At 32.1% G+C, this 12,828-nt stretch overlaps 2 protein-coding genes across 2 annotated transcripts; both read left to right on the plus strand.

Moving 5' to 3' along the window:
- The first annotated feature begins 970 nt into the window (after positions 1-970).
- LOC146904037 (uncharacterized) lies at positions 971-6,370 on the plus strand. The gene is made up of 5 exons (XM_085722755.1): positions 971-1,265; positions 1,367-1,416; positions 4,910-5,033; positions 5,147-5,254; positions 5,620-6,370. The coding sequence occupies exons 1-5, from the start codon at positions 1,016-1,018 to the stop codon at positions 6,249-6,251; spliced, it is 1,164 nt and encodes a 387-aa protein (XP_085578881.1). The 5' UTR covers positions 971-1,015; the 3' UTR covers positions 6,252-6,370.
- A 2,959-nt stretch (positions 6,371-9,329) lies between these two features.
- Positions 9,330-12,618, plus strand: LOC146904038 (uncharacterized). The gene is made up of 2 exons (XM_085722754.1): positions 9,330-11,474; positions 12,075-12,618. Exons 1-2 carry the CDS (start codon positions 9,383-9,385, stop codon positions 12,422-12,424), a joined length of 2,442 nt encoding a protein of 813 aa, XP_085578880.1. The 5' UTR covers positions 9,330-9,382; the 3' UTR covers positions 12,425-12,618.
- The last annotated feature ends 210 nt before the right edge of the window (positions 12,619-12,828 follow it).

The raw sequence follows: 12,828 nt of genomic DNA on the forward strand, positions 1-12,828 counted from the left end.
TCACCGGAATCAGAACAAACTTCAAAATTTAGAAGCGTTTACTGAGATATTTATAAATCATTCATCAAAGAGATGATCACATTTTCAATGGAAGTTAAATTCAGAATTTATAGGTGAATAAACTTTTTATCTATTGAATCAACCTTCACTAGTTACTACTCTTTTAATATCCTTATTTATTAATTTTGTTAAGTCTGCAACAACTTAACCTAATTTTTTTCCCGCTCATTTGCAAATTAGGTTTGCAATTATTTAACATAACGAATTCCATATAATATAAAAAAAAAATGCATCGCACCAATTTCATTCCTACCCTCTTGCCTTTTTTTTTGAAGCAAATATTTTCTACACTTTTAGGTTTGCAATAAACCTAACAAATTTCATCTAAAAAAATGCATCGCACCAATTTTATTCCTATCATCTTGCCTAGTTTTTTGAAGCAAATATTTTCTACCCTGATCCTTATTTATTAATTTTGTTAAGTCTGCAGCAACTTAACCTAATTTTCTTTTATAATATTTTCAAATTTCATACATTTTATGAAGTGTTTTATTTTGTCTACTATAGATTATCACGTGTTATTTTTTTCACCGTTACCAATTATATATTGCATTTTATTATTCGTATGTCAATTTCTTTACAATAAACCCGAGCGGAGCACGGATCAAAAATCTAGTTATTAATCAAGTTTTGCAAACTCCTATAATTCAATACCGGCGCAGGAACCACGTGATGATGATAATGTAAATGAGCAGATTTTAGATATCTAAAAATATCATAAGTTAGTCAAAATTTTATTATTAAATTAAACCCTTGAAAATGGAAATTCATTGATTTGGGAGTAAGGCCATGAGGGACCACATAAAGACAATTAAGAAGCACCACCTAATATGCCGAATCCGTTTTTGGCCAGCTAAGTACCTAGTCACAATATCATATAAACATTGACAATAAGCTCAAAATAGAAGTTATATCATACATTTTTTCCCACTGTTTCTCTCAATTTTCCTTTTATATGATCAAACATATATTATATAATATAACCCCTTCTTTATTTGATTCCAAATTACCACTACACACAAGAAAAAAAATGACCAAGATCTTTGTGCTTCTTCTATGTCTACTCATAGTAGCTTTTGGATTTGTCAATGGCTCTGATGAAAAAGAAAAGGTAGGAATATTTGAGCTGAAGAAAGGTGGTCTTTCTTTGAAAGTCACCAATTGGGGTGCATCAATTGTGTCTCTTGTTCTTCCTGATAAAAATGGTATGAACAATTTTGTCTCCTTAAATTAATCTTCCTCAAATGTTGCTTCATTTATGCTATGTTTCTAAATTTGTTTGGTTTTCTATGTGATTTGTGTATAGGAAAATTGGGTGATATTGTTCTTGGATATGACTCAATTAAGGAATACACTGTGAGTGATCTACTCTAGTAGTGTCTTCCAAATTAACCATTTTCTTGAATAGATGTATTGTGTTTTCAAACTTTACTACTTTCTCCACTTTCTTTTCTTGTGCAAAGATTAACTTAATGTGGAAATCTCATAATTGTTCAATTAGTATTACTTAGATTAAACAAACATGTCATAACTATTGTATTTAGAATTTTTTTTAATTTATAAACAAAACCTAAAAGCTCATAGAATAATGACAAATATACGCAAGTTAATATCCAACTATTAATTAATATTAACTATTTACGTGTTATCCATAAACAAAGTTTTTACGCTGACAACGAAAATTAAACTCACACTCTTAAAAGTATGAGTAAGCTCTTTGCCAACTCTATTGGCTATAGCCAGAGTCTAGGAGTATAGTTTGTTGCTTGTGGACAAATTTCCTTCACATGTACTAACTCGTCCAAAAGTCGAGTCCTCCTATACCCCACAGGCATGAAATATTGGGAAGCACTTGGGTGACATAATGTCACCGTGACATTAAATCTGGACCACACAACACACATTGCCACACAACATCTGGGCCACACAACACATACAACACATCTGGGCCACACAACACAACACATTTGTGTGGCCCAAATTTAATGTCACGGTGACATTATGTCACCCAAGTATTTTCCATGAAATATCCACCCAATATTAGGCAAATGTAAACAAATTTCCTAAGGATATTTATTAGAATCAAATACAAAATACTATATAAAAATTAGTGTGTTTAATTTTTTTAAAAGTTCAAAAATGGTTTATGTTGACTCAAAAAATATACATACAATTGTGTTATGTTAACTTGTGCCTTTAGGGCACATGTTAAGCAACCTAAATAGAGTAATTTTGCATTGAAAAAAACAATATAACATTAACCTTTTAAGAAGTTGAATGCACACCTTTTGATATGTGTATTTCTATAATGAGTATCTTAATATGTGTCTTGAAGGTACAAGTTAACATTAACCTTTTTTTTATTTACTTTGATAGTTACATTTTGTATATTTGATTAGTATAGGTTTTATGTTTATCTTTATCAATCCATTGAAAGAAGGGTCCACATTAGGTTCTGGTTTGAAAATAAATAGGTATTTTAGCGTATTCTAATTTTCATTTACCACTGCTTCTTTCCACTTTGACTTCCTACTCGTCATGCTTGGTTGGCTACATAGAAAATTCAATACTTTCCATTATTCTTTCTTTGCAACCAAAAACTACATTAAAGGATTGAAAAAGAAACTCCAACCAATTACATCAATATATTGAAAAAGAAACTATATTAAGTAAAAAAAAAAATTGATTATCTATGATTAGGTCGTATTTTATAATTTTAATAAGGAGACAACTAATTATAGCTAATAGCTAATTATATATAGATAACATGAGTGTAGGTTTCCTAAAAAGAACATGAGTGTAGGTTGTAACTGGGTAACATACTATCCTGCAGAAAGAAAAAGGACTTGTTCGATCCCCGGGAATATTGGGGTTGCAATGATGTCCATAGTATAATAATTAGTTGCATCATTCATTATATGCATGTTTCATTTTTATATAATTTTTTGGTTTGAGGCCATGTTTCACATAATTATGAGAGTGAAGAATGTAAAAGAAACTTTTGCTTTTAGCTAGCTCACATGTAAAAGACTTGTGGAAATATTGGGTGTTTGATGACATATAATTTTAGAACACTAATTAAAAGATATATGAAAGATTAAAGATTAGATTTGTGTTCCACAACTAGACTTTAAAGTTAAAAACTCAGCATGTATAAGTTTTTGGGTTATCATCTTATTGGTACAGAGTTTTCATCACGGCTGAAATGGACTACTGACCATTTATTAAGGGGTTTGAGCCTCTTACTAATAGTAATTGAATCAATTCATTGTTTATAAAATGTAAAAGCTTTTCTGTTGTAAAAAATAATTTTTAAACTTTTAGGAAATTAAATATATCACTTCCCCAAAAAATATACTTATACAATCCATACACATTTTCCGTAGTAGTCCCCCATAACACCATTTCATATTGTGCAATCCATACACATTTTGTTTCAATGATAAAAAAATTATGCAACTCTTGATCAACCTATCCACTTTGTGTCCAAAAAAAGGTAATCTGCATTTTTATATTTTCTAATATGAATGAACCAATTTTTTAATTCTTACAATACTATACCATGCGTATCTAAAGTTACTTCAACAAAATTTATGCATACTATTTTGCCACATCAAATTTCCTTTAAGGTAGAATAAAAAAGAACAAGATCATTCTTTAACAAAACCCTCATAAATACTCTCATTAGAGATGTTTCAGGGACATATAAAATATCCTATTGCCCGTAAAATTGATCTAAGTTTATGGAGGCACGTAAAATGGATCTAAGTTTAGGGAGGCATGTAGTGGGAATTAAATTACTCTATTTTTTTTTATAAGAAAAATAGATTAAAAAGAGTACAAGGGTACTTTGACCCATCAATACAAGAGAATTATAATCTTAGATTGAAGACTACAAATGGGGTTATATGACCAATTTTTTTTTTTAGAAGCCAAAATGGAATTTATCAAATCACAATGAGTCCTAACCAACACAACGAGTGCTAGGCTAGGAATCGTAAAGTAGCAACATACAAAGGGTAAATGGGTAAACCCATGAACTCCTGCATCAAAGACAAAATGTAAAAAACCACATGAAACATCACCTAACAAAGGGCTACCTTCGAAATTCAACGAAAAAAACCAGAGGAAACGAATCCAATGCTCTATCTCCCTGCTGCATCATCACCGCCACGCACCACAAAACCACCACCACACCCGGACCCACCACCACACAACCCGAAACCCGTTTCTACTCACCACCGATCCACCACAACAGCATCACAACCTCCATTATCACAACATCACCACCATCAACTCCTCCCACCACCACAACATCACCACAATCACCTCCTCCCACCACCACAACAACACCACCATCACCTCCCACCACCTAACTCGTCACCTACATCACCACCAACCACATGGACTACTAAACCAACATCACCTCCTCCACGCTAATCTTTATCAGACGAACCCGGACCAAAAACCGCGGACAAACAGAGACCAACCAAGAGGGGATTCTGACTCAAAGATCACCCACCCTCCAACACCCAAACACAAAATCAAACCCAACTCAACAAAACCACCAAGAGATCTAATGCTAGATCCGAAACCAAGATTCCACCACGACACCGTCCAACCCACACCACTGCATCCACGACAAACCCCCATGAAAACCAATTATAAAAAATAAAATAAAAAAATTATTTTCGGTGCATGTTTGTGATTTTAGAAAATCTACCGTGATACTAAACATGCATTCAATTAATTTTATTTTGATGATAACACTTTTAATTTCTTAAAATTAATTTTGCAGAAGTATATGAAACAATTCTTTCAACAACAATTATGCTTATTTTATATGCAGAATGATTCAACATACTTTGGAGCTACTGTTGGACGGGTTGCTAACAGAATAGGAGGAGCTCAATTTAATCTAAATGGAAAGCATTACAAATTAGTTGCTAATGAAGGAAACAATACACTTCATGGTATGTTTAATAATTAATACTTGTAGTTGTAGAAATAATTTGTTTATACCATAATTATTAAGTCCATTTACCACCACACATCTCATATATTATAGTCCTAATTTGTTAATTAGGTGGAACAAGAGGATTCAGTGATGTTATCTGGAAAGTTAAAAGATATCAAAAAGAAGGTCCTAGTCCCAGTGTTACCTTCACTTACCATAGTTTTGATGGTGAAGAAGGTAAATGTTATTCTTCTATCTTTTTTTGGGGGTAAAATGTATGTTATTATTATTTATATTCACCAACTCACACTTGGTGTTCAGAAGTGGAGAAATGTGGATTCGAACCCACACTCTAACATATCAACTGTTTCTCTTTAGCACTGTTAATAATTTGAGTAAATCACATAATTTCGTGTAATCATATGTGTTGGTGTCATGTCTGTGTCTTACACCGACGTGTGTCCAATACCAGAACACGCCTAATTTGAGAAGTGGGCGTGCTTCATATCTCTTCACACCTATTTTTAGATTAATTAATTCTTGACAAAGATATAGAAAATCCATATGTATGAAATTTGTATTTTCATCCATTTAAATTTCAGGATTCCCTGGTGATCTCTTAGCAACAGTGAGTTACATTCTAACTGGAAAAAATCAATTGGTCATAATTATGAAAGCAAAAGCACTAAACAAGCCTACACCGGTGAATTTAGCAAACCATGCTTATTGGAACATCGGAGGCCAAAACAGTGGCAACATTCTAAATGAAGTGATACAAATCTTTGGTTCCAAAACCACAATTGTTGATGACAAATTAATTCCTACAGGAAAATTTGCTTCTGTCAAAGGAACTGCTTATGATTTTCTCAAACCACAAATTATAGGAAGCAGAATAAGCCAATTAGCTCAACATAAGGGTTATGACATTAATTATGTGTTGGATGGTGAAAAAGGAAAAAAGATTAAACTAGCAGCAAAAGTTCATGATAAGAAATCTGGTAGAATTTTGGAGCTTTACACAAATGCCCCTGGTTTGCAGTTTTATACCGGTAACTACATTAAGGATGTGAAGGGTAAAAGTGGATATGTTTATAAAGCTCATGCTGGGCTGTGTTTGGAGAGTCAAGCTTTTCCTGATTCAGTTAATCATCCTAATTTTCCTTCAACAATTGTGACTCCAGAAAAACCTTACAAGCATTTTATGCTTTTCAAGTTTTCAACAAAATCTCACTAGCTATCGGTTGTCTAACACAAAAACTTCAGAATAAAGGCGTGTCTAATATCTCAGACTTGTTGATGCATTATGATATCGACTGCAAATATAGTTACATTTAATACTAATGTTTTATCCAACTTATTAATGGGTTTCTATGTCTATGTATCGGTAGCGCATTTGTTATCGACGTGGACCGAGTCTATGTGAGCAAGAATAGTCGGGTATAATAGGAAAATGTTCCGTGTACATCCAAATCATATTTGACACCTTGGAAAAGATAAAAGAAAATAATGTAATAGAAGAGATAAATTGAAGATGTGATTGAAAGATAGAGATAAAAAGAAAATTGGATGTTGAATAAACGATTAAGAGTTAGAGATGTACAAATATAATTATTTTCTCCTCTAAAAAATATCATTGTTGTTTTTCCTCTAATACGTTGGTGTATTTTTGGACTAGTTTTTGGTTAAATTTTTAAATATATTTTTCTAACACAAATAACTTTTAATTTAATAAAATAAAAAAATAAAAAATCATTTATTAAGGTGGACGAAGGCAGATGGATGCATACTCTAGACAGCACCATGTGCATCATGGGACTTAGTCAAACAAGAGAGAGCAAACAAATGGACATATTTAGTCAAAGATAACAGCAATTTTGTCTTTGATTAGTTTAACTCTTGATGTTAGTCATTTTCTTTTATCCAATGACAATACAAACTCACACACAATTGACGTGAGAAATTTAATTTTAGTTTGGGTTAATAGGTCTTTACCCCCTGTAATATAGGTCATTTTCGGTTTTTCCCTTGTAAATTTTTTTTTATTTAACCCCTATAAAAAAAATTGTTTTGATTTATCCCTCTAATAGGCCAAACAAAAACGAAAATTTCTTGAAAATAAAATAAAATTGGTTTTTGTTTGGCCTACTAGGGGTAAATCAAAACAAATTTTTTTTACAGGGAGGTAATCAAAAAAAAAATTACAAGGAAAAAACCGAAAATGACCTATATTACAGGGGATAAAGACCTATTAACCCTTTTAGTTTTGATAAAAATATAAATGAACAATCAACCGTATCTAAGGTGCATGAAAATGTTTATGTACCTAATACATAGATAAAAAGTAAAACAAATCTTACACAACAACTAGTTATTAATTTTTCCTTAAAAAAAAAAAAACTAGTTATTAACTTAAAAAATGGTTACAACTCAATCTCACACACGTCGAAACAAAATTAGTCCTACATACCTATACAATGTCAAATTTCTCCCAACATTTTTTGCTCATTTCTAACTGAAATTCCAAAAATACATCTACATAAGTTAACGCACACTAGTGTTTAATCAACGTGACTTAACTCACGCAGAAATTTATACTAGCATGAGTTAACTCACACAGGAGCATTATATTTCAGTTGAGAATGAACATTTTTGGTTGGTAAAGAGCAGAATTTTACAATGTCAACCCAAAGTCCATTCTTGAGTATAGTATCTTACTCCAGCATTTTGTTTTGACCGGAATATCCTACTCCAGCTATGAAACGTGGTCATCAATCAATTATTAATATAAAAGTCATTTTTTTTAGGGAATTAATATAAAAGTCATGTTGACTATCAAGTTGTGGCTTATAACATTTAATTTTTTTTTTTTTTTGCAAAAAAAGTTGGCAACAAAGAGCTAACCAACCAAAATTTCATATAAAGGAGAGATAATTACAAATAGAAGGGGACCAGGTCAAAACTTCCAAGATCAAAATATTCTAAAGTTAGACCAACCCAACTTGTTTTGTACTAAAGTATCCAACATAAAAGTCGGAGCTTATAACATTTAATTAACAAACCTTTTCTTAGATTATACTCTCTCATTTCCTATGTACTTGTTTTTTAAGGAAAAATGATCTGTTCTTATTTTAAATTTAATGCACTATTTACTAGTATTTTGTCAGTTAAAACCTTAAATATTTATCGTAAAGAGAATATTAAAAAAAAAATTGGAAGAGAGAAATAATATTATGCAGGAGCCGGAGTTCATACTTCTACATATTTAAAATGTGTGAGCCTAAGTCACTAGGTTACTTGAAAAAAAGAATAGAAAATAGATAAAATGAGATAATAAATTATTTAGGGCATTACATGTCAAAGATAAATAATTATATCAAAAATAATAAAATTTAATGAGTTCCTTAATATTTTTTTTTGAAGGTGAGTTCCTTAATATGTTTTAAGAGAAAAAAAAAACGAAAATCAAAAAGGTAAAAATAGAGTAATGAAGTTAAATTAAGATCAACTACTATGAAGCATGGACTTCAACACAGTCATCTGACACAATACGGATACGAATATAGATACGTCGACAATAATAATATAAAGACATAGAAAATCGGCACCGCTAAACATATATTAATTTATTTTTATAATTAAATAAAATGTTAATATTATTTTTAAAAGATATAGATTGAGAATAAAATTATATACATGTGCGTCTGAATTGCGTAATTCATTTCATATAAAAAAAAAATGAAAACAACATGCCATAATATTTTGACATTTATTTATCTATCTACTATAAAAAAAAAAATTGTAATCAAATTTAATATATTGAACCCCGCATTGCTTTGACACATTTTTTTAACCAATGTAGTTGTTTTTTAGATGTGTCCTAGTAGAGTATATAAGATGTGTCAAAGCAAAAGAAAAAACATTTTCTTCTGGGACACTTGTTATAGTTTGTTCGATGTGTTGTGTGAATATCATACAAATGTCGGACATCAATCTAAGGAATACCAAGAAAAAAACAAATATTTTAGATTTTTAACGACCGTTGTCCAAGTGTCATATGAGTGTCAGACAATGAAGCGTGTTAGACACCGTGACACATAATCCTAGAAATGTCAATGCTTCATAGATCAGGTACCAAAGATCTATCTAGTGGAAGATGTCAGACTCCAACATGGCAAACTAAAGTTCGCCAAAGTTTAAATTCTTGTTAAAAGAAATACTCATATTTAATATCCGACATGTCTTAACGACTCACGCGTCTTAAATAGGAATAACTCAATTGACCAAACCTTTAAGGAAAAAAACAAGCAAGTTAAAGATCAACCTTAAATATGTGACATTGTTGTCCACACAAAAATAAAATCTTCTATGGTTCTGTATATCATGGCTTTGGTGATAGGAGCTTGGACTTATTTCTTGATTGCAATTATGTTAGTTTCAGCATCAAAATCATCACCATTACAACTAGAGAAAGAAGCACAAGCTCTTGTTAACAGTGGTTGGTGGAATGACATCACCAACCATGTTCCAACTCGTTGTCAATGGCCAGGTATAACATGCAACAATGAAGGAAGCATTACAAACATTTCATTACCACCTGAAATTCAATTAGGAGACAAGTTTGGTAAATTCCATTTCTCTTCTTTCACAAACCTTGTTCACCTTAATTTAGCTTCACATGGAATCATTGGTAACATTCCATTTGAACTAGCTACTCTTTCCAAGCTCATTTTTCTTGACCTTTCGTCTAATGATCTTGAGGGTCATATACCATCAAATATTTGGAGTCTAAAAAATTTGATAACCCTCAACCTTTCTAGAAACAAGCTTAATGCCTCAATTCCATCTTCTATAGGTCAGTTGACTAAGTTGACCTTTTTACATCTTGATGCTAATATGTTTAGTGGGTCTATTCCTATAGAGATAGGAAGGTTGCAAAATTTGATGCATTTGGATTTGAGTCATAATAGTTTTTTTGGTCTAATACCTATTGAGATTGGTTTATTGAAAAGTTTGAAATATTTGTCTCTTAGTATGAACAATTTGAGTGGCACTATACCTTTAGAAATAGGGAATTTGAACAACCTTCTATATCTTGATCTTAGTGGTAACAATCTTGGTTGTGAATCACTGTCCTTTTTGTATAGTTTGATTAATTTGATTGAACTAAACTTGTCCAGCAATAATATTTCTTCTATCATCTCACATGAGCTTGTGAAATGGACACAATTGGAGCATATGAAAATTTCAGACAACAAATTTTTTGGTGTAATACCTTCTGAGATGGGAAAATTGTCCAAACTATTGGTTTTAGACTTTTCTAGGAACATATTTTATGGAGAAATTCCAACTAGTCTTTCAGCTTGCTCTAACTTGAAAGTGTTGAATTTGAACCATAACAATATAACAGGAAGCATTTCCTCTCATATTGGTGAGCTTGTTAACCTTGATTTAATTGATCTAAGTCATAACTTATTAAGTGGTGAAATACCTTATCAACTTGGGAATGTGAAATACACAAGAGTATTGGATCTTAGTCATAATCACCTCATTGGTACCATTCCAAGTTCATTAGTATTGTTGAGGAACATTGACTTGTCCTATAATTCTCTTGAGGGTAAGATTCCTTCTAGTCTTCAAGACACCGTCAAGCCGAACGCGTTTATTGGAAATGAGTTTTTGTGCAACCAATTTAGATATTCAACTACTTGTTACTCCTCTCCTACGAAAACAAAAAATAGACTCAAGACTCATATGAAGATTTTCATTCCACTCATATCTATCCTTGCTCTTGTATGCTCTTTGTATGTGTTCTTATGTTGGTGTAAGGCTTGTAGTTTCATTTCAAGAACAAAAACTATGAAGAATGGTGACTTTTTTTCAATATGGAACTATGATGGTAAAATTGCATATGAAGATATAATTCAAGCAACAGATAATTTTGACAACAAATATTGCATAGGAGCAGGTGGCTATGGTAGTGTTTATAAAGCAAGGCTACCTAGTGGTAGAGTAGTGGCATTGAAGAAACTCCACAATTTAGAAGCTAATGAACCATTGATTAGAAAGATTTTCAAGAATGAGGTGAGAATGTTGACAAAGATAAGGCATAGAAATATTTTGAAGCTTTATGGTTTTTGCTTGCACAATAGATGCATGTTTTTGGTTTTGGAATACATGGAGAAGGGAAGTTTGTATTGTGCTCTACACAATGATGTTGAAGCGTTGGAGTTGGATTGGAGCAAGAGGGTTGAAATTGTGAAAGGAATTGCACATAGCTTATCTTATCTTCATTATGATTGCAAGCCAGCAATTATTCACAGAGATGTGACTACCAAAAATGTTCTCTTGAACTCAGAAATGGAAGCTTGTCTTTCTGACTTTGGCATAGCTAGACTTCAAAATTCTAGTTCGTCGAATCGAACAGTACTTGCTGGCACTTATGGATATATCGCACCAGGTGATCTTTTTTATATGTTAATTGTTGGAAATTCCCCCTTAACTGTAGTCTGCCTTTAACTGTCTTGATAGCAGGAAATTTGGAGCTTGACAGAGATTAGGACTGTTAACAAAACCATAAACCGACCTGTTAAATTAAATCGAACTAAAGCACCAAATTGTGACCGACAGTTAACGAACTAAACTAAACTAGTTCAATTCAGTTCAGTTTGTTAAAATATTCGTCAGAGTTCGATTCTTTTCAGTGCAGTTCAGTTCGGTTTTTGGTTTTCTTAAATAGTCCTAATATTCTATTTGGTTTGGTTTATGTTCATAAATTATACTTTGGTTGTCCTAATCACAAAATGAACCGAAGCATGAGCACTTTTAGTTGAACAAAAGGTGTGATCTAAATAATGTTTACAAGGAATTGGTATCAGCAGTTACGCACAGAGGATACCCGGTTGACACCAAAAAAGACTTCATCAGTTATGATTTTATAATTTGGTTTTGTGGGGACCATTTATGAACAATCTAAATTCTAAGAAAAGTTTCTTCAACTTAAATAATTCTTAATTAAAATGGTGTTTGTTTTTCTAACTTTACTCATTTTTTGATGCAGAACTTGCTTATACTGATAGCGTGACCGAGAAATGTGATGTATATAGCTTTGGAGTGGTTGCTCTTGAAATTATAATGGGAAAGCATCCTGGAGAACTTGTTTCATCATTAAGATTTTCATCCACTAGGAATATTCTGCTTAAAGATTTAATAGACAAGAGACTAATAGCAACTATCAATCAACAATCTGCTCAGAGTTTAAGTCTTATAGCAACACTAGCCTTTCAGTGTGTTCATTCTCAGCCAAGGTGTAGACCAACAATGCAAATAGTGTGTGCCAAACTTGTCACAGGAAAGCCATCACTAACCAAACCTTTTGAAGAAGTTTCAATAAGGATGATGTTAAATTAGGAGTTATAACTTTTGTAGCCCCGATACATCATATTGAAAGCGAGTTTGTTGTCCAATCACTTCCACTTTTCAAATTATCGCTGATGTCTACGTATAATTGTCATGTCTAGTGTTCTGGTGTATGTTAGATTAGTGCTTCATAGATTATAACTAGTCTATAAAATATCATCCTACAAAAATGCACTGATTTGCAATTTTATACTATTAAGAAGTGTTGTGAAAGTGACTCAAAATTGGAGTTTGGAGGCCAAAAATTGATGTTTGCTGAAAGTACAAATCGGGGCCCGAATGGCAAAAATCGGGGGCCGATTTTGGCTGTCTTTGGGAGCAGTTTGGTACTGGAAAAATCGGCGCCCGAATGGTAAAAATCGGGGCCCGATTTTGCGTGCTGTTATTTTTCAGAA

Source organism: Medicago sativa, chromosome 7 (genome assembly GCF_051527215.1).
Source record: "Medicago sativa cultivar Bolivia chromosome 7, Bolivia_mono, whole genome shotgun sequence".
NCBI classification, from domain to species: domain Eukaryota; kingdom Viridiplantae; phylum Streptophyta; class Magnoliopsida; order Fabales; family Fabaceae; genus Medicago; species Medicago sativa.

Excerpts from the sequence above, each read along its gene's own strand:
- LOC146904037 (XM_085722755.1), top strand. The coding sequence starts at position 1,016 with ATGATCAAACATATATTATATAATATAACCCCTTCTTTATTTGATTCC. Across the intron at positions 1,417-4,909 it reads ACTCAATTAAGGAATACACT|AATGATTCAACATACTTTGG; the intron begins GTGAGTGATCTA and ends TTTTATATGCAG. Across the intron at positions 5,255-5,619 it reads TAGTTTTGATGGTGAAGAAG|GATTCCCTGGTGATCTCTTA; the intron begins GTAAATGTTATT and ends TTTAAATTTCAG.
- LOC146904038 (XM_085722754.1), top strand. The coding sequence starts at position 9,383 with ATGGTTCTGTATATCATGGCTTTGGTGATAGGAGCTTGGACTTATTTC. Across the intron at positions 11,475-12,074 it reads TTATGGATATATCGCACCAG|AACTTGCTTATACTGATAGC; the intron begins GTGATCTTTTTT and ends TTTTTGATGCAG.